Source organism: Callorhinus ursinus, unplaced genomic scaffold, assembly GCF_003265705.2.
Source record: "Callorhinus ursinus isolate GAN/ISIS: 27379988/994484 unplaced genomic scaffold, GSC_fseal_2.0 scaffold22, whole genome shotgun sequence".
In the NCBI taxonomy this organism is placed as follows: Eukaryota; Metazoa; Chordata; class Mammalia; order Carnivora; family Otariidae; genus Callorhinus; species Callorhinus ursinus.
Window position 1 is genome coordinate 25,244,669 of NW_027397084.1, and position 26,688 is coordinate 25,271,356.

A 26,688-nucleotide genomic window follows, 5' to 3' on the forward strand; every position below is an offset into this window, starting at 1 on the left:
GAACTTATTTTCCTACATGTTTAGAAAAATCAGAAGAAAAAGGGATTTTCTCTCTTTACCGTTAATGAATTGCCTCACATGAAATTATTTTAAAGTTTTATTTGATAAAATAACAGTACACTATATGTTAAATATATCTTGCTGGTTCAACCAATGACTTGACATTAAAGAGTCTTTTCCACTTAAATAAGTCATATGCTGAGAAATATCTTTTTTCTTATTCAGAAAAAGAATGAAACTTAGTCAAACCATATAAAAATACACTTAGTGAAGTTATTCAAGTCACAAAACTTGTTGGCCATAAATCAACTTGTATTTTGTAAATATTTTATAGAAATATGCTGTAATCTTGCAAAAAGTGTTGCCTAGAATCTATTCTAAATCACTGTTTTAGAGTGTTAAAATTACTCAAGCTTGAAATCTACAGCTTTTGCCCTATTTATCTTATTCATTCATTTAACAAATATGTATTAAGTGACTATTATGTCAGGCACTATTCTGGGTTCTTGGCATGTGTCAGTGAACCAAAGAGACCAAGATCCCTCCTCTTGAGCACTTCATATTTCAGCAGTGGGGAGGCAGTAAACTTTAGTAAGTAATAGAGCAAGGTAGAGTGCACTGGACATATAGAAGTATGGTGGCTATGGGAAAGCAGTTTATAGTGGTAAGTAAAATAATCAGAATGGGAACCTTCAAGAACTGACATTTGAGCCAAGTCTTGAAAGAGGTAAGGGAGTTAGTCATACCAATATCAGAAAAGAACATTCCAGACAGAGGGAAAATTTGGTTGGTGAAAGGGATCCAAAGTAAGATCATGCCTGGTGTATTTGAGGACAGCCAGCAAGGAAGCCAGTGTGGCTGGAGTAGAATGAGCAAGAAAGGGAGAGAGTAGGGAGCAAGGAGTAGTAAGCAATGAACTCCAGAGTTATGGGAGGCCAGATTATATTCTGAGGACTCTGGCAATTTATTTGTGAGTAAACTGGGGAACCATTGCAGAATTTTGAGCACGGGAGTCATGATCTGATTTATCTTTCAGAAGAGTCACTCTGGCTGTTGAGTTGAGAATAGACTAGAGAAGGAGGGCAAGGGTAAATGCTGGGCAACCAGTTAAAGGTCTTGTGTGAATTCAAGTAAATGGTGATAATGTCTCAAGACAGGATGGCAATAATTGAGGAGGTAAAAAATGGTCAGACCCTGGGTGGCTCAGTTGGTTGGGCGACTGCCTTCGGCTCGGTTCATGATCCTGGAGTCCCGGGATCAAGTCCCGCATTGGGCTCCCTGCTCGGCGGGGAGTCTGCTTCTCCCTCTGACCGTCTTCCCTCTCGTGCTCTCTATCTCTCATTCTCTCTCTCTCAAATAAATAAATAAAATCTTTAAAAAAAATGGTCAGACCCTGAACATATTTTGAAAGCAGAACCAATTTTATGAATTGGATGCAAGGTGTAAGAAAAGAGGAGTAAAGTCTAAAGTTATTGGCCTGAACAGCTAGAGAAATGTATTTGCAATCAACCAAGATGGAGATGGCTGCTGGAAAATCCTTGTTTCTTTCTATCTCTCTCTCTCTATTTATCTTTTTTTTTTTTTTGAGGGAGAGAGAGAGAGCATGTGAGGGAGAGCACAGAGGGACATGGAGAGATTTCTAAGCAGACTCCAGCTGAGTGAGGAGCCCGATGTGGGGCTTGATCTCACCACCATTAGATCATGACCCGAGCCAAAAATCAAGAGTCGGATTCTCAACTAACTGAGCCACCCAGGCACCCCTCTATATATTGTTAATTAGTGACCTGCAAATCAGAAGATTGTGTATTTTTAAAATTTTTCATTTTCTCAATCTTATTTTAACTGTCTCTAAGGTTTCTTAGGACAAGTGCAGACTAGTACAATAACACTTGGGGAGTAAATACATTACACTTTTTTCCCAGACACTGTTTGGATGTACTTATCTCCAGTGATGTTAGGAGAAATCTCAGTAAAATTCAAAAACCAAGAAATTGAGAACAGAAATGTAAACATGTCATATCTGTTTGACAGCTGAGTGCACAGTAACTAGTTTCCTGACATTAATCATGAAAAGATAAAACAATTTAGATAAAGTTCAAATTGAGATATAAAGTTTCATAAAACAGTGTTTTGTTTTGTTTTGTTTTTTTGCAAGTGGGTCAAGGGGGATGGGTAGTGATTACAGGAACCAAAATGGAAGCTCAAAAGAGAGAAAGTAATTATGTACATTGTGTTTTTTTAAGGCATTTAGGATTTTAAACTCATATACTCTGAGTATCTGGAAGCACATTTAGTTCCTGTTCAGAGAGATGAAAAGTCTAACCATAGCCTCTTGACAGGCATGTGGCAGTTCGAGTTTCTCCAGTGTGTATGTGCAGGGAAGAGTAGAAGTGGTTGAGTGGGCAGTTGGCAGCCATTCATGCATTGATTGCAGTCATTCATAAAATCCAGCAGTGCTGAGGGCGGAGTCAAGAGGAGCATTCCCCTGAGGTGGTTGCAGAATGTCTCATTTGCATAAATCTGCCAATGCTTGAGTGATGAGGGAATGCTCCCTTGCAGTTTGAAGATTGTTAAGAGTCCACGTAAATCCCTGAGGAATTAAAGACGTTGCAGAGAATAAGAGGTCAGACCCCTTGAACTCCTACTCTCTTGATTCATAGTAATTCTGGGAAGTCAGCACTTTGGCAGTGTTTGTGGCCTCCTTATGTCTGGCTGAAGGAATAAATCATATGTAGAGGAAGACACTTAAGAGCTACAACATACTGAAATGTTGTGTTTCTTAAAGTATGAGGGTCTATATAATACAAGTTTAATGCGTGGGAGATAATAGAAGGTACTGGTGCTAAACAAATTCTGCATATTAGAACTGTAAAAACTATTACAGCTTACCCCTCCAAACTGTGATATGCCAGACACAACACAATTCAGTTATGATTTTAAAGAAATGTTAATCCACACAAGCTAACAAAAATCTCAAGTGTATTATGTATTTTTTATATATCTTACATATCTATCTGAGCATAAGCGTTTTAAAAAATCTTTTCTTTCTTATATCTGGAAGAAATTTCAGCTAAAAAGAAGTCAAATTAGAAAATGTAGGAATACATATTACCATACTTTAGAGACCCATCAAATTGGTTGAATAACTAACCATCTGAAACAAATAGGTTTTCCCCCCAAAACACAGATTCAGTAGCCTGTATCACTGTGGCCTTGTGGTCAGAATATATATTAGTATGAATAATATGTTGTTTACCTGCTTTTTAAGAATTAATTAAAGTATATTAAGTATATTTAAAATTATATTTATTTTTATTTTTTAAAAGATTTTATTTATTTATTTGAGAGAGAGCAAGCGTGAGTGAGAGAGAGAGCAGAAAGAGAGGCAAAGGGACCGAGAGAAGCAGGCTCCCTGCTGAGGCTCCCTCCCGGGCTCAATCCCGGGATCCTGGGATCATGACCTGAGCCGAAGGCAGACTTAACAGCCTGAGCCACCCAGGTCCCTAAAATTATATTTAAGTTAATTGTAAATACTAAATTTTTTGGTTGTTGATGTACTTATTTTCATTATCCAGTATATAAAGTTCAGGTATTCAAATAAAGTTTTTATTTGAAAGATTCTATAGTTGTGCAGACAGAAGCATTATGTCAGCTGTTGTGCTTTTACACCAAAACCACTGGGTACTTGAGATTAGATGAGAGTTTTCTTACATAGATATGGTCTTTCACTCAGGGGGAAAAAAATGTTTTACTTAGGATCCTACCTTTAGTGCTGGCTGATAATCCACATTTATTAGAAAAGAGTTACTTAAAAGCATATCTAAGGAAAACTGTAATTAAAGTGGCTGATTGATTTTATTTTAAAGCTTTTTATAACTTCCTGAAACTTTAAGGAAAAAAAGAAATGAACTAAGACAGAAGGTTGCATATGGTTTCTCATAGATATAATTCTTCAAAATGTTTTCCAAAGTTGGTGATATTTCCGATATTTTAACGAACCAGTGCATGTAGATTAAATATGCTAAATGTACTATTTTTAGTTGAGTGGGAATTGCTAAAGATTTTCCAGTGCTATGAAATGTAACTTCCTGAGCATTGTACTTTGTCTAAGTTAGACTAACATTTCAGAGCTCAGAAATCCCAGGACATTATTTCTTCCTGACCAAGTGCCTTTTTGGTAATTCCCTTAACCCTGATGCCTGAATGGCTTTCTCCCTCCATGAAACTAGAACAAGAACAGAAGGCTTTGTGGTTCCTGTGGATGTCTTTGACTCCTGTCTCTTGACTAGTCCATTAAGAGTTTAGCATTAGTTCTTGACAAATGCCACCTTTCTTTACTTTTATCCTAGGAGGGAAGTATATCGAGGCTTTAAAATGGTACCATTTTCTTTTCTCGTCACGTTACATATTGATTTCTAAGTCTTACTTGACCTTGTTTGGACTGAGCAGTATGTGTGTGTGCACGTTTCTGTGCGTTGTGTCCACGTTTCCCTGTATCATTTCTTTCAGAAGTGGAGAATTTTGCCATGCAGCTTTTAAATCTGGGAAAACAGTTTATCTGCCACTGCCTCACCAGTGATCCACTTCTGGAATAATATGACTGGCTTTAAATATTAGTAGAATAATCAAACCTCCCAGAAGCCTCCATGAGAGCTGTTAAGAACCAGATTCATGGTTGAGAATGCTGGGTCCTAAGGGGCTTTTCCATTTAACAAAGTCTAAGATGTGGGGTCTCAGCTTTGTAACCGAGGCTTCCCTATTCAAAACAATATTTTTTAAAGCTTTTGAGGTGAAGGGATATCTGAGCCATCCAAGTACAGCCTTAGATGGGGGTGTTTTCGAATTTCTGCCAGTGAATCTCTTCAATGCTCTGTATGCCCCATTGACACAAGGGTGAAAGTATATTCTGCTACCCTTTGGAGCTTTGTTAAATTGTCCTCTGCATTTATTTAACCTGTAACGGAGGACTTAAGACACAAAGACCTTTTACTATGTTTTTTCACATTGTGGAGGTATTTTCTCTATTTATTTTATACATACACACACAAAAATACTTTACATATGAACATTTCTTTTTAAATCTTTCTCTTTTCTTAACTTGAAGGAGATTTTGAACATGGAGAATGTCTTAAGGCCTGTTAGATTTCTTTCTGCATAAAGAAAAAAACCTATGTGGTAATGAATGGCGTGAAACAAGAGTCTGTATCTTTTAGTAAAATAACCAAAGCCACAAAAAATCCTGCCCATCTTTTAACATATCAACACAACAGCTGTTCATAATTTTAAGCTTTCAGATGTCATCACATGGCGAGGCCAAAGCTTTCAGTAGCATTTCTTCTATGGGGAAGAATCATTGTCATAAATGTCATAAAATGACAATCATTTTATTGGTGCTTAAAGGAAAATCAAATAGAGAGGCTAGCACAGATTTTATTTGGGTATAATTGAGCTCTTGGAAGTCTAAGTCAAAAATATCCAACTCTAAGGGCTTTTCCAGGGCCTCCAAGTTAAGATCAAAGGGGCTTACAAAGATTTTCCATTAGACTGTGTTTTCAGTACCGTGTTTAATTTCCAGATGTGTTCTACCCTTTTTATAATTAATAGTGCGTTGTGCTGTCTATCATGCGCCCCAGGTGTGTTGTCAGGGACATGGCGAAGCCTGCTGTCTGCAAAACACCAAGAAATGCTGAAAACCAGCCCCACCAACCTTCACCGTGAGTATGGCATTAGTTTTATTGACTGAAAATGTCATCTCTTACACAGATCACTGGTTACAAATTTATTAATTCACATTGCATGTGGGAGTAGATACTCTGACTGTTTGTGTATGTGTAATAAAAAGGCTACTATTGAATCAGATAAAATGATCTGGAAACATGAGTTCTGTATTAATTATTTTTGTTAAATGAAGTTTCTAATGCCATATTGGAAGCATAAAACTAATTAGAGGAAAGGGACATATTTTTAGGGCTCTAGGGAGGCAGAAATTCTGTACCTTTTGGATTTGGAACGTATGTGGGCTGGAGCCCAAGATTTTAGGGAAGTAGAAAGGCAAGATACAGAGAGGGGAGTGTGTAAGTAAGGGAAATGCAGAGGTAGTCCATTAAACACCCTCACCATATTACTTAAAGGTATGGACAATCCAAAAGAGCCGATTGCCCATGTAGTTTCATTTTATTATTGCAACCTCAAGTGTAGATATTAGTGAAGAGTTAAATGACCAACACAAAGAGAAGCAGGAAGTAGAAAAGAAACCAAGTAAGTAAATTCTAAATTGTGAATGTGGATTTTGATGAGATAAAATGTCAATAGCTTTAAAACTCTGCAGAGTAACAGAATATATTCAATCTTCTGACTAGAATTATGCTCTTGGTAAGAAAAATTAAACATTCCCTTAAAATGTCTCTGCAGCCGCAATACTCTGCATAACCATTACAGCCAAGTAGTTACTACTGGGAAATGTCTCCTTCCAAGGTTTTATTAAACACCTTTGAAGAAATGTGTCCTAAGAGTGATTTTCTATAGATTTCTTTAGCTGAGAATTCTTTGAAGCAAACCAAAGTAAAGTGATAAAATTGTAAAAAGTGAGAAGAAAAGTAAATTTTTGTAATTCTTCTGCTATGACATTTTTTATAAGCATTGGCAAAGACCAAAATTAAATAAAACATTTAAATCCTTATATTTTGTATATGATAGTCACAAATCATTTAAAAAATTATGTTTTAGGAAACAAAATTTTGGTAAATAAATTTCAAGAGGCTCAATAGATCAGTTATAGATTTTATCTCAATAAGTATACTTGACTATCATCTACATTTAATCAGTACTTTTCAAGGAATAAAAATAATTTTGATTTAAATTTAGTAAAAAATGACTTATAATTACATTGAAAAAAGTACAGAGTTGGAAGAAGTACTCAATGATGTTGCCATATTTTTTTTCTATAAATGTTCCTGCTCTAAAGCCATTTTCCTGATAATTGAACTTTCCTTCATAATTCATGGAAAACTTATGATCCCCACTTCCTATCTTATGTTCTAGGCATTATAAAACGTTTTATTTTATATTAGGATTCAAGCTGTTTCTGGGAAAGTTCTTTGGGGAATTAATATTGATTTTAAAATGTTATATTCCACATATTGAGGTTCCATTTTAATTGGTCCCACTCATTCTAATGTGCATTTTAAATTAGAATTATTAGATATGGAACAGCAGTTGTCATCCTTCCCAATAAGACTTTAGATCACTTTTTCCCCTTTATTTTGTTTCTACTCTCCATAGACTTAAGAGTTGTAGAAATATGTTGTAATTTATCTTGCCCCTAGTAGAAATTTCCTGGTGGCCCCTCTGAGTATAGTAGCCAAGAGGAAGCAACTGTAGTTCCTTTGGAGCCTCTATTCTGACCACCTCTTTCCTCACCCAAACTTTTTGAATTAAAATAATAAACCTTTCTTTAGGTGAATTGAAGTATTTAAAGTTTACAATTCATTCCTTATCCTGCTGATTCTCTATAGTGTATTTCTAATTTGAGCTCTCCTTATCCACATATGTGCCTTTCTAGATTGATAAGAAAAGGTCAATAATAAATTGGGGGCTGGGGACTAATGGTGGGTTTTAGACTGCCAGTCAGCATTTTTAAATTTGTGAGTCACAACCTTTCAGTGGATCTGAAAATCAATAAAGGCTACTTTTTTGTTTTTTAATTTTGAATGGAATGGAAGAGATTAGAAAATCCAAGAATGTATCCCATGTTAATATTGTGGAATGAATTTAGATTTCTGTGTATGGCAACTGGGTAAAAATATAAAATTTAATAAACACAATGTTTAGTTATACGGATGCACTAATGGGTTTTAATTAGGAGAGTGGCTTAGTCAGATTTGCATTATATATATATATATGTGTGTGTGTGTAGGTATATAAAATATGTATTCCTTACTTTGACAGACGTGGGGAAAATGGAATAAGAATGTGATGTGGGCAGAACTAGGGACAAGAAAATCAATTAATAGACTATTGTAATAGTCCAAAGAAAGATGATAACGTCTTGACGTATAGGAGTAGCAGAGGGTGTGGGAAGGAAACATTTCAAAAGCCGAGTAAGGAGTCACATTGGCAATGCTTGATTGTCGATTGAATATGATTTGTAAGGAAAGAGTTTAGGGAGACTATCATATAGTTATTTGATAATTAAGGACCACTGACTGAAAAGTGGAATTAAAGAAGCAAACTAGGTCTAGGTAGGTAAGCAGTGAGGAGTTTGGATTTTGATATAGTGATTTTGTGGTACCTGTGCATTATCCTAGGGTACAGGACCAGGAAATAGTGTATGAACCTGAAACACTCAGTTAACTGGGAAAGTAGATGACATCACCAAAAGATACAGAGTTAGAGAAAGATAACAGAGAGAGTCCTAGGCAAAAATCAATGCATAATGAATGGGTTAAGGAAAAGGATCCCCTGACTCAGATGAGAAATAAGAATTTAAAAAGTAGAAGAACCAGAAGCCAAGGTACTAGAGGGGCTCAAGGGGAATCTCCAATTGTACCAAATGCAGCAGAAAATCAATAAATAACTTCAGAGCTAAAAAATGTCCTTTGGATTTGGCCATATAGAAGTAATTGGTGGCATTTGTCCTAGCAGTTTTAATATATAAGTGGGTGGAAATACTCTTATTTTGATAGGTGTGAGGAGGAATGAGAAGTCAGGAAAAGGAAATAGTGAATTGTATATGACTTTTTAAAAATGTTTGACTATGTGGGTGTGGAAAAGAGAGATAGAGTCGTAGGTATACAGGAAGTAGGGTGACTACACTTATGTTACTTTGTACATTTTATCTTGCAAGTCTAGGTTGATGGATACACATGTCAATATACTTTATATTTTTGATAACTGTGTGTATAAACTATCCAAATATTCTTTTTCAGCTATTATTAAAATGTCACTTAGTCATATTTTAGACATGCTGCATAAGCTGTCATCACTTAATCAAAGTAATAAATATACCAACAATAATGGTGGCGTTCGACAAATTGAGTCTTATGCCTGCTATTCCTCAGGTATAACATGCATAGATAAATGAGACAGAATTCCTGTCTTAGGAGTTCTCTGTCAAGTGGGAGCTGACAGTTACATAATCAAATAAATTATAATACTTCATGATAAGTGCAGTGTGTTAAAAAATGATTTATTCTGTTTGGGGTTCATGTGGTCAAAAGAAAGATTTACAGAGCCTGCAATAGTTAATGAGTTCTGAAAGACGAATGGTTCAGTAGGTAGGCAGTTTTGGAGTACAGTCTTCCGGAAGAAGAGAACAGTTACCCTCAGGCCCAAAACATCGGGTTATGCTGGGGTAATTTAAAACATGTGCTCATTGCTGGAGCCTGAGAACGTGTGTGTATGTGTAGTGGCGTGTTGTGTGGCTGTGTGCATGGGTAGGTGTTCGTGTGTGTGGAGGTGAGTGTGGGCGTTGTATGTGAAAGAGAAAGACAGGAGGTAGAAAGTGCTGCATCAGACTCTCTGAAGAACAGGGCATTTGTCCAATTTGGAAAAAGTAAATAATTGTGCCTTGTCTTAGGTTTTATTTTTAATACTGTATTTTGAACTTTGACACATCATTATGGGTTTTTGAGTTTTTCAAAGTGAGTATGGATTTAAAAAGTCTGAGAAACTCTTGTATATTCATCAATGTCAGTCTTAGATATAGCAGGGATAAGTAGGAGAGGTAGGAGGTAGGGCAGATTTGAGAAAATTTCCCAGGTAGTATAGTTAGAGTACAGTGATTCACTAGGTATAGTAATAAAGCAAAGATGAGGGGAGATAACTCACTTTAGCTCAAGAGATTAAGTGAATGTGATAAAATCAAGAAGAGAGTTAATTTAGGCAGGAAAGCAAGTTTAGATTTAGCATTAGGTTTATGTATTAATGGCCAATCTCCAATTGAAACATCCAGAAGGTATTTGGCTATTCATATCTCAAACTCAGTAGAGGGTTAGTGAGATATACTCATTTGTGAGCAATTACTTTATAATAAAACCATTAGGACAAATGAAATAGCATGGGGAGAAAGTATGGAGTTAGAAGGAAAAACTGGAAAAGGCAGTGTAGAGGGTATCATTTGTACTGCAACAAAGAGCAGAAGAATTAAGTAAATTATGCAAGATCATGCAAGAACAAACTTCTCCCAGTGTTCCTGGAACTATCCATGCTTTAGTACTGAAAATTCCATGTCCTGGGAACGCAACCCCCCAGCCCAGTCCTGGAAAAATTGGGATGGATGATCACACTAGAATTGGTGAAGTTGGAATTTGAAAGTGAAAATCCAGAAAATGAATGTATAGCCAAAGAAAAAATATGCTTATACAATGTTTGTATTATTGTGGAAGGTGACATTATCAGGAATAAATTGAATCCATAGAGGTACGTGTATCATTATTCAGTCTTTCTTGTTTTGCTTTGTTTTTGTTGGTGATTGCCTACTTTTTAAAATGAACATATAATTCATATGCCATATGTACAATTCACCTTCCAAGGAGTACAATTTGGTGTTTCTCCCAAAATTGTGCAACTATCACTGCTATGTAATTTCAGAACATTTTGATTACCCCCAAAAGATACCTGCTATCCGTTAGCAGTCATTCCCTTTATTCTCTCAAACCCAGTTCCTAGCAACCACTACTTTTTCTCTATGGATTTGCCTCTTCTGGACATTTCACATAAATGGAATCATCTGATATATGGACCATTTATGTCTGGTTTTATCGCTTAGCATAATATTTCAAGATTTATCTATGTTATACATCTATCAATACTTCATCCCTTTTGTTGCCAAATAATACTCTTTTGTATGTATATACCACTTTTTTTGTTTATCCATCTGTCAGTTAAATGGACATTTGGATTGTTTCCAATATTTAAGCTATTGTGTAAAAAGCCATTTTTAACATTTATATACATGTTTTTGAGTGAACATATGTTTTCAGTTCTTTTGAGTATAAATGTATGAATGTAATTGCTGGGTCATTATAGTAACCATATGTTTACATTTTTTTAGGAACTGTCAAACTGTATTTCAAAGTAGCTGTACCATTTTACATTCCTACCAGCTATGTAAAAGGTTCCAATTTCTCTACATCCTTGCCAACACTTGGGATTGTTAGTATTTTTTGCTATAGCCATTCTTGTGGGTTTGAGGTGTGTGAATGGTTATTTTATTGTGGTTTTAATTTGATTTTTCTAATGAATAATGATGTTGAGCATCATTTCATGTGCTCATTGGTTATTTATATTTGACCGCTTTGGAGAAATGTTGATCAAAATCTTTTGTCCATTTTTAATTAGGTTATTTGTCTTTATTGTTGAGTTGTAAGAGTTCTTTATATGTAATGGATACTATATCCTTGTTAGGTAAATGATTTGCACACATTTTCTCCTATATAGTGAGTTGTCTTTTCATTTTGATAGTACCTTGAAGCACAAGTTTTTAATTTTGATGAAGTCGAAGTGATCTATTTTTCCTTCAGTTACTTTTGCTTTTGGTGTCATATCTGAGAAACTATGGTGAAATCCAAGGTCATAAGGATTTACCCCTAGATTTTCTTCCAAGAGTTTTATAGGTTTAGCTCTTATATTTAGGTCTTTAATATATTTTGAGTTACTTTTTATGTATGGTGTGAGGTAGGGGTCCAGTTTCATTTTTGCATGTTGGAATCTAGTTGTCAAAAAGTGGTAACAGCAGATGTCCTAGGAAGAAAGCCTTCAGTCTTTCCCCATTAAATATGATGTTAGTTGTGGGGTTCCAGTAGTTGTTTTCTTTTTTTATAAGGTTTAGGAAGTTTCTTCCCATTTCTAGCATGTTGAGTATTCATATCATGGAAGTATGTTGGATTTTCTCAAATGCTTTTTCTGCATCTATTGAGATGACAGTGCCCTTTTCGTCCTTTATTTTGTTAGCATGGTGTACTGCTTTTGTTGATTTTCATATGTTGACACAATCTCACATTCCTGGAATAAATCCCACTTGGTTATCCATTTAATATGTTTATTTACTATTATTTTTGAGGATTTGTGTATATATATATATATATATATATATATTTATAAGTGGTATTGGTCTGTGGTTTTCCTGTGATTTCTTTGATTTTGGTATCAGGGTAATATTGGTCTCATAGAATGAATTTGGAAATATTCCCTACTATTCTATTTAGGAAGAGTTTGTGAAAAATTACGGTAAATTTTTTTTCAGATGTTTGGTAGAATTTACCAATGAAGCCATCAGCTTCTTTGTGGGAAGCTATTTGATTACTTAAATTTTGTTTTATTTGAACATTTATAATGGTTCTGTATAAATGTGTATGTTTATTTAGGTAAGTGTACTGCAGATGAAATCCTCACATCTTTAGAAAAGCTCATATTCAAAAGTTAGTTCCATATAACTCTTGAACCCTTCATTATTTTGGGTTATTGACACTTGTGATTTATAGTTCCTAGAAAATAAATTTAACTCTGTTGTGTATATGCATGTGTTTGTTCACATGTATGACCAATTTCATCATTTAAAAATTACCAGTGTAACCTCAGAGTCTGGGTTCAGTATAGTTAGAACCAATCAGAAAGAAAAGACCTTGTAGATACAAATTCTTTAATAATCTTGAGATTCTTTGATTTGGGTTTCTCTGATTACCTTTGGGGAAAAAAGTGAGAAACTGGTTTTGATATACAGTGTTTATTTTTACTTTCTAAAAAATTTTGTTAGTTATATGTTTGTAAGTCCTGTAATTAATTATCAATTTCATTTATTTAACAAAAAATGAATTTAGGTTCCAGGTAAAAATGCAAATTATTATTAGTCTCAGGATTTTACTTTGCCATTCTGTCTTTATCCTTTCTATTTCTTCTTTTCTAGAAATGATATCTCTGTGCAGTGGTAATACACATCCTGGACTGGATCATTAAGTACCATCTGCATTTGAAGCTTTTGACATGGGCATGTGTGTCACACATACTCTCCTTTTCCCCTTCACAGCTTCAGATGAGTCAGCCTTGAATTGACAGGGAGGCTGTATCCAAATTTTTCTTTGAATAGGCATACTTTTTCAGATCTCAAGGACATGGCTTTTTTTCAGCAACAACAGTCTTTGTTCAGATTAATTATAACACAGGGACTTCTGAGGACCAACAGGTTTGGGATCAGAATCAATTTAATCATGTAAATGTGGTAGCTTATATTTAACCTAATTTTAAAATAGGCAGCCTTGAGAATCAAAGATTTAACTGAGAAAAATATATATTTATATATATATATATATATATATACTTTTCCCATAATGTATGAGAAATATACATATATCTTCATACTTGATTGTATGGTTTCTCATTTGAAATCACATCTAACATCAACATTGTATCTTATACTAGATAACAGATTAAGCAAAATTGTGTCTCTGAAATTGTAAACAGTTGGACAGAGAACGTGTCACTCTGTCACTGTACCTTTAAGCTCTGCATACCAGACATGATTTCAGGATGTGTATACTAAATACCCAGAACTCTATCTTGCTGTAGTAGTGATGGCAAAAGTTCCATGAATAATATAGAAAATCGATCAACCCACTGGCAGACTATCATCACCTCAGATACAACTCCATCGTGAATACAATAATTCCTCTCAAAAACCTGAGAGAGGCTCTGTAAATACTGGAATCTAGCCTGCTTTTCCCTAGGTTTCCTGATCTTACCCCCTGTACTTCCTGAGGCACGTGGTGTTTTCTGCTCCTAAAGTTTAGCAGATTTTATACTCACTCTTTTCCAAATTCTCTTAAATTCTGATCTCAGCTCAGGTACGGTCTACTTCTTCAGTGGGAACCTGTTATCAGCTTCGGATGAGAAGGTAGCATTGAGGAGAGGGGAAGTGAACTTCTCCAACTGGTAGAGATTGTGTAGTAGGGGAAGCAGTTCACTGCTTTCTTTCCAATGAGTCAGGCTATTCATTCTTCCTTCAGCAAGTATTCATGTGGTCTGTACTGTGTGCAGAGCCCAGTGCCAGGCACTGGATATGATGATGGACAAAGCAGAGTACTTGTCCTTGTAGAAGTTAGAGTGTGGGAGGAAAGGATCTAAACAACAAACGTAAATGATAAAACTCTTCATTTTTAACAAAGGCCTAAACTGAGTGCCATGTTAGAGAATTACACAGGGAAATCTATTTAGAAAGCATGTTCAAGAAAGGCTCTGAGAAGAGGTGACGTTTGAGACTTGAAAGATGAGAATCAGCCCTGTGAAGGGTCAGCAGAAGGGAATTCCAGGTAGACAGGATGGTATGTGCAGTGGATCTTAAATGGAAACCAGTGTAGCATGGTTGGGGTACTAAAAGAAGGCAGAGAAATGTGAGCAGGAGGGCAGTGAATAAGACTGATGGGATAAACAAGGGCTCCATCTTAGAGACCTCTCAGATCTTTGGATTCTATGTAAGACTACTGAGAAGCCCTTGAAGTAGTTCAAAGAAGGGAGAATCATGATCCAATGCAGTATGGCATGTGGGTTGGATGAGGATAAAAGAACCTTAGGAGGCAGTTGTAGTGGTTTAGGCAAAATATGGTGGCTTGGACTCTGCTGGTAGCAGTAGAGATGGAGCAAGTGGAATTTAGTGATGTTTAGTGGAGTTTAGTGTAATTTAATGAAGTTTTGGAAGCAGTGAAAGAGAAGAGGAGGGGCAACTGGGTGGCTCAGTTGGTTGGGCGTCCAATTCTTTTTTTTTTTTTAATTTTATTTATTTGACAGAGAGAGAGACACAGCGAGAGAGGGAACACAAGCAGGGGGAGTGGGAGAGGGAGAAGCAGGCTTCCCGCAGAGCAGGGAGCCCGATGTGGTCCTGGGATCATGACCTGAGCTGAAGGCAGATGCTTAACAACTGAGCCACCCAGGTGCCCCAAGGGCATCCAACTCTTGACTTTGGCTCAGGTCATGATCTCGGGTCATGAGATCAAGCCCTGCATCAGTCTCTGTGCTCTGTGTGGAGTCTGCTTGAGATTTTCTCTCTCCCTCTGCCCTGCCCCTCCCTTTCCCACTCTTGCGCACACACACACTCTCTCTCTCAAAATAAATAAATAAAATCTTTTAAAAAAAGATTAAAAAGAAAGAGAAGAGGAACTTCTGGTGTATACTGAAGGGAGGAGGCTACAAGTCATATGTGTAATCTCTGATATGTGTAATAGGTTGAATGCATTGAATGCATAATGTGTAGGAGCGTGTTTTCTCATAAAATATTAAGCATCTTATGTACACAAACATATCTTAAATGGCATATGTAAATGAAAAATTTAGAAATCTCAATTGTAGTACTTTAGGTAAATTTGTATAGAACGTCAGATGTTGAAGGTAAAAAATGATGAAAAGTAAAATTGAGTACAAATTGAAACATGATCAGGCTGCCATTTTAAATGTTCTTTTGCGATTTTTTTTGTGCTCTGATATTCTGTTGGGACAGAAGATTTAATAATTTTGTAGGTTTTCTACACTACAGGAAATAAATATTCTAACATATATACTAGACAAAAATATTGCTCCTTTTTTGAAAGGTATCTCATTTTTGAGTAAAATTCAGCCAAGAAGAAAGGGAATATGTTTCTATATGCAAAAGATCTTCTAGATATATATTTTATCATGAATGAAAGTATTATTCAGAGACAAGCAGCCTGTTCGGTACTATTTTTAGCCACATGTTTATATCAAAATGTGATGAGTTTTATTTTTTTGCTGTTAACTTTTTTTTTGCATATACCATAAGAGCTGTTCAGTGTTATAGTCTATACTTCTATTACCACCTGCAGTAGGGATCATATTGAGCAGGTAGTATTAGAAAGATAAAAGTTCCAACTAAAGAAAAATACAATTTTGTCTTTTAGATATAGTCAGTACAGCCAGTAACTTGGGAATAGGGAATACTAGGAACGTTGACATTTCCAATTCATGGTTATAATTAGAAAGTGACAGAATTTTTTTTAAATTGTGTGGCTTTTATAGTCTTCATTCTCTTTATATGATTTCCTAGTTTATGCAAATCATTCTATGCCAGTTCACAGAGTCTTATAAAGCCCCTCTTTCTGCTGTAACTATTTTAAGATAATATTGTTTTTATCTCTGTCTGAATGCTCAGAAAGAAGGTGCCTTCTTCAACTGCTTGGGTATTAAAAAAATTTAATTCTGTAAGGGTAGACCCAGTAGTTTTATATGTAAAACAGTTATGTTTCATGGACCTTAATTAATCATAAATTACTTTTGCCAGTTATCCCTTGTTGACTGAACTATGTCCTCTGTTAATGATGCTTTGAACAGTTTCTATTTGGGTGACCCTGACATTGGAGGACCTTGTCCCTTATATGCTATGTCCATTGGTCCTGAGAATAGAGGGTGTTTTAGCTAAAAACAGTTTTTCCCCTCCTGTGCAGAGCATCTGAGTGGAATCCTGTTCTTTATTATCTTGTTGATTCTATCAGGAAGCCTAAAGGTCACCTTTACCTTAGGCCTTGGGCCAGACCCACGCAGCTCTCTCAGTGGATCTCCATCCCTTCAGCTTTCTTGGGTCCATCTTAGGCCATATGAAATTTGTCCATAGAAACAAAGAATTAATTTTAAGATTTCCTAAAAACTAAGGTTGTAGAAGCCTAAGCAGACTTTTGATTGCGTTCATTTAATGCCAGCCTTAAGTCAAGTCACGTGGTGTGGGCAACAGCTGAGCTTTGATGATTTGTGCCCTTTGCCTGCGTATGGCAGACAAGACATGAACTTTGGTAGTGAATTGCCCCATGGTCACTCAGCAGGAAAGGGGCAGATCTAGGTCTATAATCCAGATATCTTGATTCATAGTATAGGACGGATTCAGAATATCCAGATGATTTACATTATGATTAAGGAGAATTTTGGAATTCTTCAGGAAGTAGTGGGTAAATCTTCGCATTCAGGGTTTGAACCAAATATTTTTAGTCCTTGCTCTTGTTCTCACTTGCTAGGTGACATTGGCCCAGGTGTTTGCTTTCTTAAATCTTAGTTTTCTCATCTTGAAAATAGGAAGAAAATTGTTTCTAGTTATCTCATTGGCAAGTTTTGAGGATGAAATGAGATAAAGTACATAAGAGAGTTGTATATAAAGTATTGTATAAATATGCACATATTCTACTAAAGTAACACTGAACAATCTCTACATTATTCACTATCTTGTCCATTTAACAAATATTTACAAAGCTCTTACAGTGTGCTCATGTTGGCACAATTTGAAAAAAAAATACTTTTTGGCTAATTCAGTTAAAACATAGGCTCTATCTTATCTATTACTGTTTCTTAATGAGAGTAGTGGTATAAAAAGGCTTTGGGGCACTTTTTAAAATGATACACTGTGTCTCACACTAGCCCATTCTGTATCAAGTGCTCCCTATGGTGCATGAGTAAGGAGGCCAGGAAATGTGTATTTGGAAAATTTCCCCAAATTATCCTGATATACTGTCATGATTTAGAACCACTGGTATGTACTATTGGGATGCTCAGTGAAAATGAAGATTAGTTGGGATGTGATAATTCTACAAATAAAAATTAATGTGACTATCTCTGAATTGGATCTCTCTCCCAAAACTCATGTTGAGAGAATGCAAAGGGAAATAAATATTAGCAATATTATTATTAGAAAGTCTCTATGCCTCAGGGCCCAGCCTGGTTACTCTGTGAATCACTGCTATTTCTTCTGCTCTTCTACAGAGTCTTTTGTCCAGGATGAGAACAGTGTGCCAGTGCCAAGAAAATAGATGGTTCTTGGGCAAAAACAGGAAGCTTATAGCTAAAGGAAAATCTGTACCCACTGGCTACTTCTGCATTGGTATTAGAAGGAAGGTATTAAATAAAAGGAAAAGATCATGCCCAGGACCTTGGGCCATCTATGCAGCCAATTAATGTTTACTTAGTGAAAAATGATTTTGGTGGATAAATGAATGCACTCATCTATTATGCATATGACAAATATTAAACATTGTGAATGTGTCTAGACTGTCTTTAATGACTTTAGATAACATCACTAGTAATATGTAATTGAGGTCATTGGGTAGACAAATTCAGAACATGACATGCTGAAGCAGATCTGTTAAGTCTTATTTAACTCTGGTAATATTAAATAAGATTTCCATCATTTTTAAATGACCCATATATGTAGCATATATTTTTACATGGATGTATTCATTTTTACTCATTCATTCGACACAGAGACTTATAAAACTATTAATAAGATAGAGCTTATTTAAACTAACAGACAAGTAACAAAGTATGATGATAAGGCTATGAAAGAATTTACAGATTGACATGAAAGCACAGAGAAATCTAACTCAAAATTGGACATAGGGAAAACTTGTTAGAGACAGTAATACTTGGTATTTTATCCTATTTATGTTAACAATTATAAGCTATCTGATATTTTTCTGCAATTCCTTAAAAAGATATTTATTGAGCACAAGCTATGTTTTAAATACTGTGTAAAATTGGAGGATGAAAGGAAGTCTCCCAAAGTAATATTAGGTATAGGGTCTGCTCTCAAGGAGTTTATAATTTAATTGTGGAAGATGAGAGATGGATGGATGGATGGAAAGATAAGTTGGTGGCTACGCAGGAATAAAAGATACATTACAATGCAAGTAAATGACCAAAGTCTATTTAGCAAAAGGGTCAAGGACCATAAACCTATAAAGGAAGGTTGGGACCTTGAAATCCAGACTCAGGGAACTGGTTTTTACTCTGAAGGAAGACAAAAAGTATCTGAACACAGAGCTAGCCAGATTGAAAGGAATGCTTTGGGATGATGAATCTTTCAGAAATATGCATAATGGATGATAATAAGGCATTCCTGGAGAGAAAGAGACCAATTAGTAGATGATTAAAATAGACCAGAAATGGTTAATAATAGTAAGGGTAATGATAGTGGTTATGGGAAAAATGGATGAGAGAGGCATTTGGAAGAAGCGAGCAGCAGGCTCTGGTGACAAGTGAATGTAGCAGATAAAGGAACAAGGAAGAGGAAAGACTGTAAAAAATGTCCAAGAATTAGAGTTGGGAATTACCTTAGGAAAGCTAATGAAAAAGTAAGGAAATGGAAAAGGCATGTGGCTTTAGGGAATTACATTCCCTATAATTTGCACCTCTTTTCTGATTCCTTAGGGGAATCCATAGGAAAGAAGACTCTGGCACCATGGAGAGAACTATTTCATATTGGAGCATCAAAAAGGAAAAGAACATGCATCTAGATTTTCAAAACCATTCACCAACCTGAGTTTTGCATAAGGTTAAGGTGGAAGAGTGTCTATTTTTAGCTCTTTGCTGGTGCTCTATCAACTGTGGTGTCAAAAATAACTACAATTAAATACTATTCTGTTTTAGGCACCTCATGTGCATTTAACCCTCACAAAACTATAAATTACCCTTACTATCTTCATTTTACAAATGAGGAAACTGAGGCATAGAGATGTAAATTACTTGCTTATGCACTTACATCCACTAATAGTAAAGCCAGGATTCCAAGCCAGGCAGTCTGACTCCAGAGCCTGGGCTCCAAACTTCTTAGAGGCAGTCTGGTAATCCCTTTCAATGATCCAAGTGAGGATCCACAGACCATCAGCTCTCTTCTTGCTCATTCCTGGGCAATGCTGTGGAGGGGTTAGAAGATGATAAGAATGCCATAGGTTTGTTGATTCAAAGAATTCACTCTAGGTGGGAGTATGGTGGGCATAATACATAATTTGTGAGTAAATCACGTTCTCCATGAGATTCACCCCAAATTGGAACAAATTCATGCAGGATATAAAATTTGATAGACCTAGAAACATGTACAGAATTGCTCTCAGTGATTTTTTGCATTTCACTTTCCTTACATATGAAATAAGCAGGTTCTTATTTGTTTTGCTAGAAAGGGAGGTTGACACATAATTTAAGTAAGAGCTCCTGCAATACTTCAGAAGTATACTAGTCATTTGTCCATAAATTGTGTGCTGTCTTGGGACGTGTTTTCTTTGGTTGCCTTAGTTGATTTTCAAAAAAAAAAAATTATTAGCTTTAAACATTTTTTTTGTATCTTGTCTCCCTTCCTGTAGTGTTTACTTCTTGAAGGTAGTGGCAGTAATTTTTGAAAGTTGTTGGTCTACTATAATACGTAATACTATGTTATACCATTGGAACTTGATACAAATGGCTTTCTTTTGATTCAAACTGTGATTTGATTTGAATAATGAGCGCCAATGGACAAATGACTCCAAGATGGATTCTGTTATCTCCCTTATTGTAAATGGTACACTGAGTTGGTAAACATTGAGTAGAGAATATGGAGAATCAGGGAAGAGAATGAAAGCCTCTTTCATTTGTTCCTTTCCTTTTTCTCACTCTGCCTTTCCATGCAATTCCAGAGACTTATTTCCACCATCTGTTATCCTTTGGAGCACTGAAAAGTGTTAAAATACTTGGGCTGGTTTTTTTGCAGTGTCATTTACTATGATAGCTCAGGGGAGAGTCTTGGACCATATTTATGAGAAAAGTTCAGGCCTGGAAGAAGTATTGAGTTATATTTCTGTGTTTGTATACGTGTGTGTATGAAAATAAAATTTAGGTTTTTTGCAATTAAGACGAGAAGGCATTTAATGTTTTACTTTCAACAAAGTGGGATCTCATTTGTCACCGGATTCTCCCCGTTGACCAACACAGAACCTTATACGTAAAGGCACTCAGGTGTTATGTTGTTCGGCCTGAGTCAAACAAGTGGACTCTCTGTCCCCTTCCACATCATGCTCCCCAGCACACACGCAGTCATGCACTACCTCCTTCTTCACCTTTTCTCCCTTGTATGCACCATCTCCACTCTCCCTGTCCTCCAGATGGGAAACCTCTGAGTCATTTTCAACTCTTCCCTTCCTTGTGTTCCCTACATGTAATCAGTCACTATGTCCTATCAGCTCTAATTCTGAATTGTCTCTCACATCTGTTCCTTCTTTCCCTTCTCACTGCCACCCTCTTATTTCAGATTCCCCTTCTCTTTGACTTGGAGTTGGAAACCTAATTGGCCTTTCTGTCTCCTGTTCTTTGGCCCATCTAAGGCATCCTACCAGCCGTGGTCCAAGTGGCTGCCCTCTCAGAGGCCCAAGGCCCAGGAGCCCATGAATGAATTACAGACCCTGCCCTAACTGTCCACTGCCTGGCTGTCTTCACTCCCACTAAACCTTTTCTTGTTCCTGTTTTACAAAATTATGTTATTCCCTACTCACTGAAAATGCTCTCTATTTCTTTTGCCCCTACTGGTTTCAGTATGTAATTTTGTCACCCACACCACCTGCTCACATGCAATTTTCTCTGAAACTTACCCAACCCACCACCCTACCAGGATTTCTTCTTCCTCTGAGCTTTGGAGCACCTGTCTTACGTAGAGCACATGTCACTTCCCATCTCTTCATTTATGCACGTGTCTTAAGTCTGCTGAGTTTATGCACTCTATTTTAGTTCTTTTTTATTTTCCTAATTCTTGTATGAGATGGTCAAGAGTGTTTAAGTGGAATTGGGCACCAAAATGAAACCCCCCGCAGTGACCAGTGCTGTCCTACTCTCTTTCATGAAATACTAAAATTGGGGGTTACGTCATGCACGGAAAGGCTCAGTATTGAATGATCAGAACAAAAGAACTTTTGTGGTTTTTCTTTCCACATTGGCATAGGAATTGTGATGTTTTTCTTTTGATAAAATTGTAAATTTTAAAGCTAGTCCAATCAATTCTCAGTTAAAAGTAAATATGTTTTTGGATGTGATTACCAGAAGAGTGATGTTGCAAAATGTACAAGAAAAATGACCACTTGCCATGTCTTTTGTGCTTTTATTCCTAGATTCTATTTTGAATGTTGAGATGTGGGCCAAAGGAACTATTTGTTTTTCTTGCACAAATTTTATATTTATCAATTAAAAAAATTGGGGGTCAGTGAGTTGTATATAAATTTTAAGTACAGATACGAAGCTGCTGGTTATATACAAACTATCCTGGGTACACTCTTCAGATAGTCTCTCTTAAATCCCATTTTCATCATATTACTTTTTGATTCAAAATGTATTTTGGTTTGCTGTTGACTCTCCAGTTAAGCCTCAAATCCAATGTCTGGATTTCCTGGCATTTCCTCATCTTTATTCATTTCTATTATGTCTCTCTTGCTCACAGTTTTCCGCATGCTTTTAGTAACATGCCAAAATGCATAAAAGATGTTAACTTTTACTTATTGGTTGATTGATTATAAATTACTATTGATCATTTTAACAGCTATAATTAGAATGTATTAGGAGCAAGGAGACTGTATTTATAATCTGATATTGGATTTCTACAATCTGTTTCTCTCTGAAAGAGAAGAAGGCAAAAGGGCTTGAGAAACATCTCTCTGTTCTGAAACTCTAAGTAATTCTTGAATGAAATAGAGGGAGACACAGAAAGGAAAATGGGAGGTGACGTTTGCAAACATGCCCAGAAGGAATCAAAGCCAATGTGAAAAGGATGATCTTTGAGAGAATAGGAAGAGAAAAAGAAAGAAAATCTGTAATGCTGGAGCTATATCATTAGAAATAAGGGTGTCTCTACGTTGTGCAGAAGCAGCAAATGTACACGTTCTGAAAAGATATGTGGGATTCACAGTGATGCTAACTGGGGATTTTATTTGGCAATTTTTGGCATACAACCCCTTGCCACATTAAACCTTAGTTAATTTTCTCCCCCAGGAAGAAGGCATTAGTTTGTACTTTTTTGATTACCAGTAGATGATGGAGTTGTTACTCAGACCTCTGATGCTAATTGTTCCTTTTATTTCGTTGCACAGGGGTGAGTAGGACAATTTGTAAGTTGAATCCTGTAAGTCGAGGTGGTAAACCTTCAGTATGTATGTATGTATGTATTATTTTTATCATTGTTAATCTATCTCTGTCATCCATCTTTCCATATGTAGACTGTTGGGGCTTGTATTAAAGGGAAGTCTAACACCTGCCACTGCCCACGTTCCTTACCCTATTCATTCATGTTCCCACGCACATCCTCTTTCACACAGACACTTTATACTTCACCAGTATAGACTATTGTTCACCAATACACAGTGGTGGGCTTAAGGATGGCCTATACTAACTCATGAGAGCCAGCTGTTAAATTTTTAAAACCTGGACGCCTGGGTGGCTCAGTCAGTTGAGCGTCTGCCTTCGGCTCAGGTCATGATCCCAGGGTCCTAGGATCGAGCCCCACGTCAGGCTCCCTGCTCAGTGAGGAGCCTGCTTCTCCCTCTGCCTGACACTCCCCCTGCTTGTGTGCATTCTCATTCTCTCTCTCTGACAAGTAAATAAATAAAATCTTTAAAAAAAATAAATAATTCTTCAAAAACCTTATAAGCTGTTGTTTAAACAATGTTCCTATTATAAATTACATAAACTTACAGTTAGGGAAATTACATTGAAACAAAGGTAGTAAATACACAAAAATCACCACTTCCTAATTATTTTCTACATGTGACTATTTATGCTCTTGAGTTACTAACATCATTGTATCTGCACATTAGAAATACTATATGGTAGAAACACTGCAGTACCACATCCTTTACCAACTCCATGTTAAAGTGACATTACATTCATTGTTTGAAATCTGCCCTGGTCAGAATATTTGTACCATGGAAATTGGCAAACTATATAAATCAACACTTTTTTTGTTGTTGTTTGTTTTGGAGAAACAATAGCGCATTTATCAGCACAGCACTGCAAACACTCTGTTGGTTCTCTTTCCTGCCTTTGAAAATGTTTTCTTCTCTGCCTAAAATGTCTCTCATGTTGCTGCTGTGCATGCGTGCATGTGTGTGTGTGCACACGTGCACGCACACACACATTATCCACCCAATTAACTACTCTTAATCACTTTAATTGGCATCACTCCTTTCAGAAGATTTTTTTAGGCCTTCCAGACAGAGTTAATCTGTCTCTTTTGTAGTAGCTTTGTAATTTGCATACCTTTATTTTAGCATACATCATTTATTACACTTAGGGTTGCTAAATTTAGCAAATAAAAATTTCAATTTTAGGTGAACTATATTTTTAGTGTTAAGTGTATCCCATGCAATGTTTGAGGTGTACTTATACTAAAAAACTGTTCATTGTTTATCAGAAATTCAACTTTAACTGGGTCTTTTATATTGTATCTGGTAACCCTAACTACTAGGGTTAGTTTATTAATGTTTTATCTTCCTGCTAGAGAGATACCAGATCTTTTTTCCATGGTGTCCATAGTGTCCAACACAGAGAATGGCTCATAATAGGACATTTTATTTTAATAAAATCTGAACTGTTATTCTAACTTATTCCTTATCTAACATGTATTCCTTCATGTTTCTATTGGATGAAATTGGGAAAAATTTTTGTGGAATTTGAAATTATATGATAAAATATGTATTTTATAAAGGTAACTTTAGATGCTATGTGAGAAATGGTTTAGACAGTGGGCATGATGGAATTAGGGCAAACAGCTAAGGCAGTAGGCTTCGTGAATGATGACAGTGTATAAACCAAGGAATTGACAGTGGCTTGCAGTAGCGAGGAGAGCATGGATATAAGTAAGAATCTGGAGAGAGAACAACTAGACATGATCACTGGATATGGATGCCAAATAATGAGAAAACAGAAATGACTCTGAAGTTTTTTGCTTAGGCAATAGAGTTGATGGTAGTGCTATTAACTGAGAGAGAAGTATAAGACATATAACAGATTGGAAGCAGTAAGAATAATTGAGGAGTTTAGTTTGCGACAGGTTAAGTTTGATGTGCTGTGATCAAACATATTTAGCTATCAGTACAGTACGACTCTGTGCTATCGATACCAACCAGTTAGAATGGACAACAGCCAGAAACAATCATACAGTGGCATTACTGGCCGAAAATGCTTTCAGTTCAGTAAGGATATCCAACAGGGAATCATAACTGTGGATCTGCAACTCAGAAGAGAACTTGGATCAGGAGATTTAGTAGTCTTTGACTCAAAGATGATGTTGATGCTCTGGGAGAAGATGAAGTCACCTACAGAGTATTGGAAGAAAAAGGTAAATGATGGATCCATAGAGTATAATAACATTTCAGGATGGAAAGGAGTAAACATAGTAAAAAAGACAAAGATAAGTTGTTAGGTTTTTTTTTTTAAGTTCAATTAAACAACATATTGTGCATCATTAGTTTCAGATGTAGAGTTCCGTGATTCATCAGTTGTGTATAAAACCCAGCGCTCATCACATCATGTGATGCCCCTCACCCAGTTACCCCATCTCCCCCCCCACCTCCCCTCCAGCAACCCTCAGTTTGTTTACCAGGGTCAAGAGTCTCTCATGGTTTGTCTCCCTCTCTGATTTCTTCCCATTCCGTTTTCCCTCCCTTCACCTATGATCCTCTGTGCTATTTCTTATATTCCACATATGAGTGAAACCGTATGATAATTGACTTTCTCTGCTTGACTTATTTCACTTAGCATAATCCCCTCCAGTTCCATCCATGTCAGTGTAAGTGGTAGGATTTCATCCTTTTTGATGGCTGAGTAATATTCCATCACACACACACACACACACACACACACACACACACACACACACACAGAGATAGGTTTTGCGTATGATGGAATTGTTGGATTATCTTCCTTCCACTTCAGACTCCGTATTTTTTTCTGATGAGGCAATTGCCATGTTACAACTGAAGTTGTATAAACCAATGGGCTTCTGTAAAATACTAAGTACCACAGAGATTTGGAGGCTTGACCTTTCATGCTATGGTATGACCACCCTTGGCTGGACCTATTGGTTGACTGAGGATACAGAATACCATGATCACTCCAGGAAGCTCTGCCAAAACTGAAAACAAAGATATTCAGACAGGGAGGAGAGTGGACTTGTTAGGGCTCAAAGTTGATTGCCCCAGCAGCCTCTCCAGCCTCAGTCTGTGACAAGAGAAGAAAGGGATGACAAGAGGAAGTTGCCTGTGGTGTGTCATTGATTGGGTCCTTAGAGGGCTTTTGCTGTTGTTCTGTTTCTCAAACTTGATAATAGGAGCAATTTTGAGTTGATGAGAAAGCATTTGCATTTGAACAGGGGGTTGTTCTTGTTCTGTTACTCAAGGAGTTCCTGAGGAAACTGAGACTGCCAGAGTCCATATGGTCTGGGAAAGAACACCACGCTCAAGCTCAAATATGTGTGGGTCAGCAGACTGCTGGAGCTTTTTCCTTCTGATTCTGAAAGGTTGCTTAATCATTTGTCTTGTTATTGCAAATGTTATAATAATAATTATAAATGGTTCTTTGCTTCCTAGAGTAGCAAATCTAAATTCTTCCAGTTGACATCAAGATCCATGCCATCCTGCCTTCAGTAGGGCCCCCCCACCACATCTGAGTGCCCCCAGATTTTACCACCAGGCTTACTGGGTGTGAGTCCCTGATTGTCACGTGATACACCATGTTGTTTCCTGCTGCCATGACTTTACCTTAGCCCTTTCCTCAGAATTCCATCCAATTTCCGCTTTATCTGTTCAAGCTGTTTGGAGTCCATAGACCTAAATTCATACAACCCAGATCTTAGGAAATTTTTAAAGATTTTTATTACTATTTTTTTTTTTTATTAGACAGGAAGAGAGTACAAGCAGGAGG

At 36.5% G+C, this 26,688-nt stretch overlaps 1 protein-coding gene across 31 annotated transcripts in view; it reads left to right on the plus strand.

The window, feature by feature from the left end:
• The window catches only part of RIMS1 (regulating synaptic membrane exocytosis 1), a 487,750-nt gene that overhangs the window by 76,897 nt on the left and 384,165 nt on the right, over positions 1–26,688 (plus strand). For 29 of the 31 annotated variants that reach the window (XM_073905183.1, XM_073905188.1, XM_073905189.1 and 26 more), the window contains exon 2: positions 5,634–5,714. The exons of the other annotated variants lie outside the window; for them this stretch is intronic. In XM_073905183.1, coding sequence (XP_073761284.1) covers positions 5,634–5,714 — 81 coding nt within the window. The remainder of the gene's footprint in view (positions 1–5,633; positions 5,715–26,688) is intronic. 31 annotated transcript variants of the gene reach the window in all.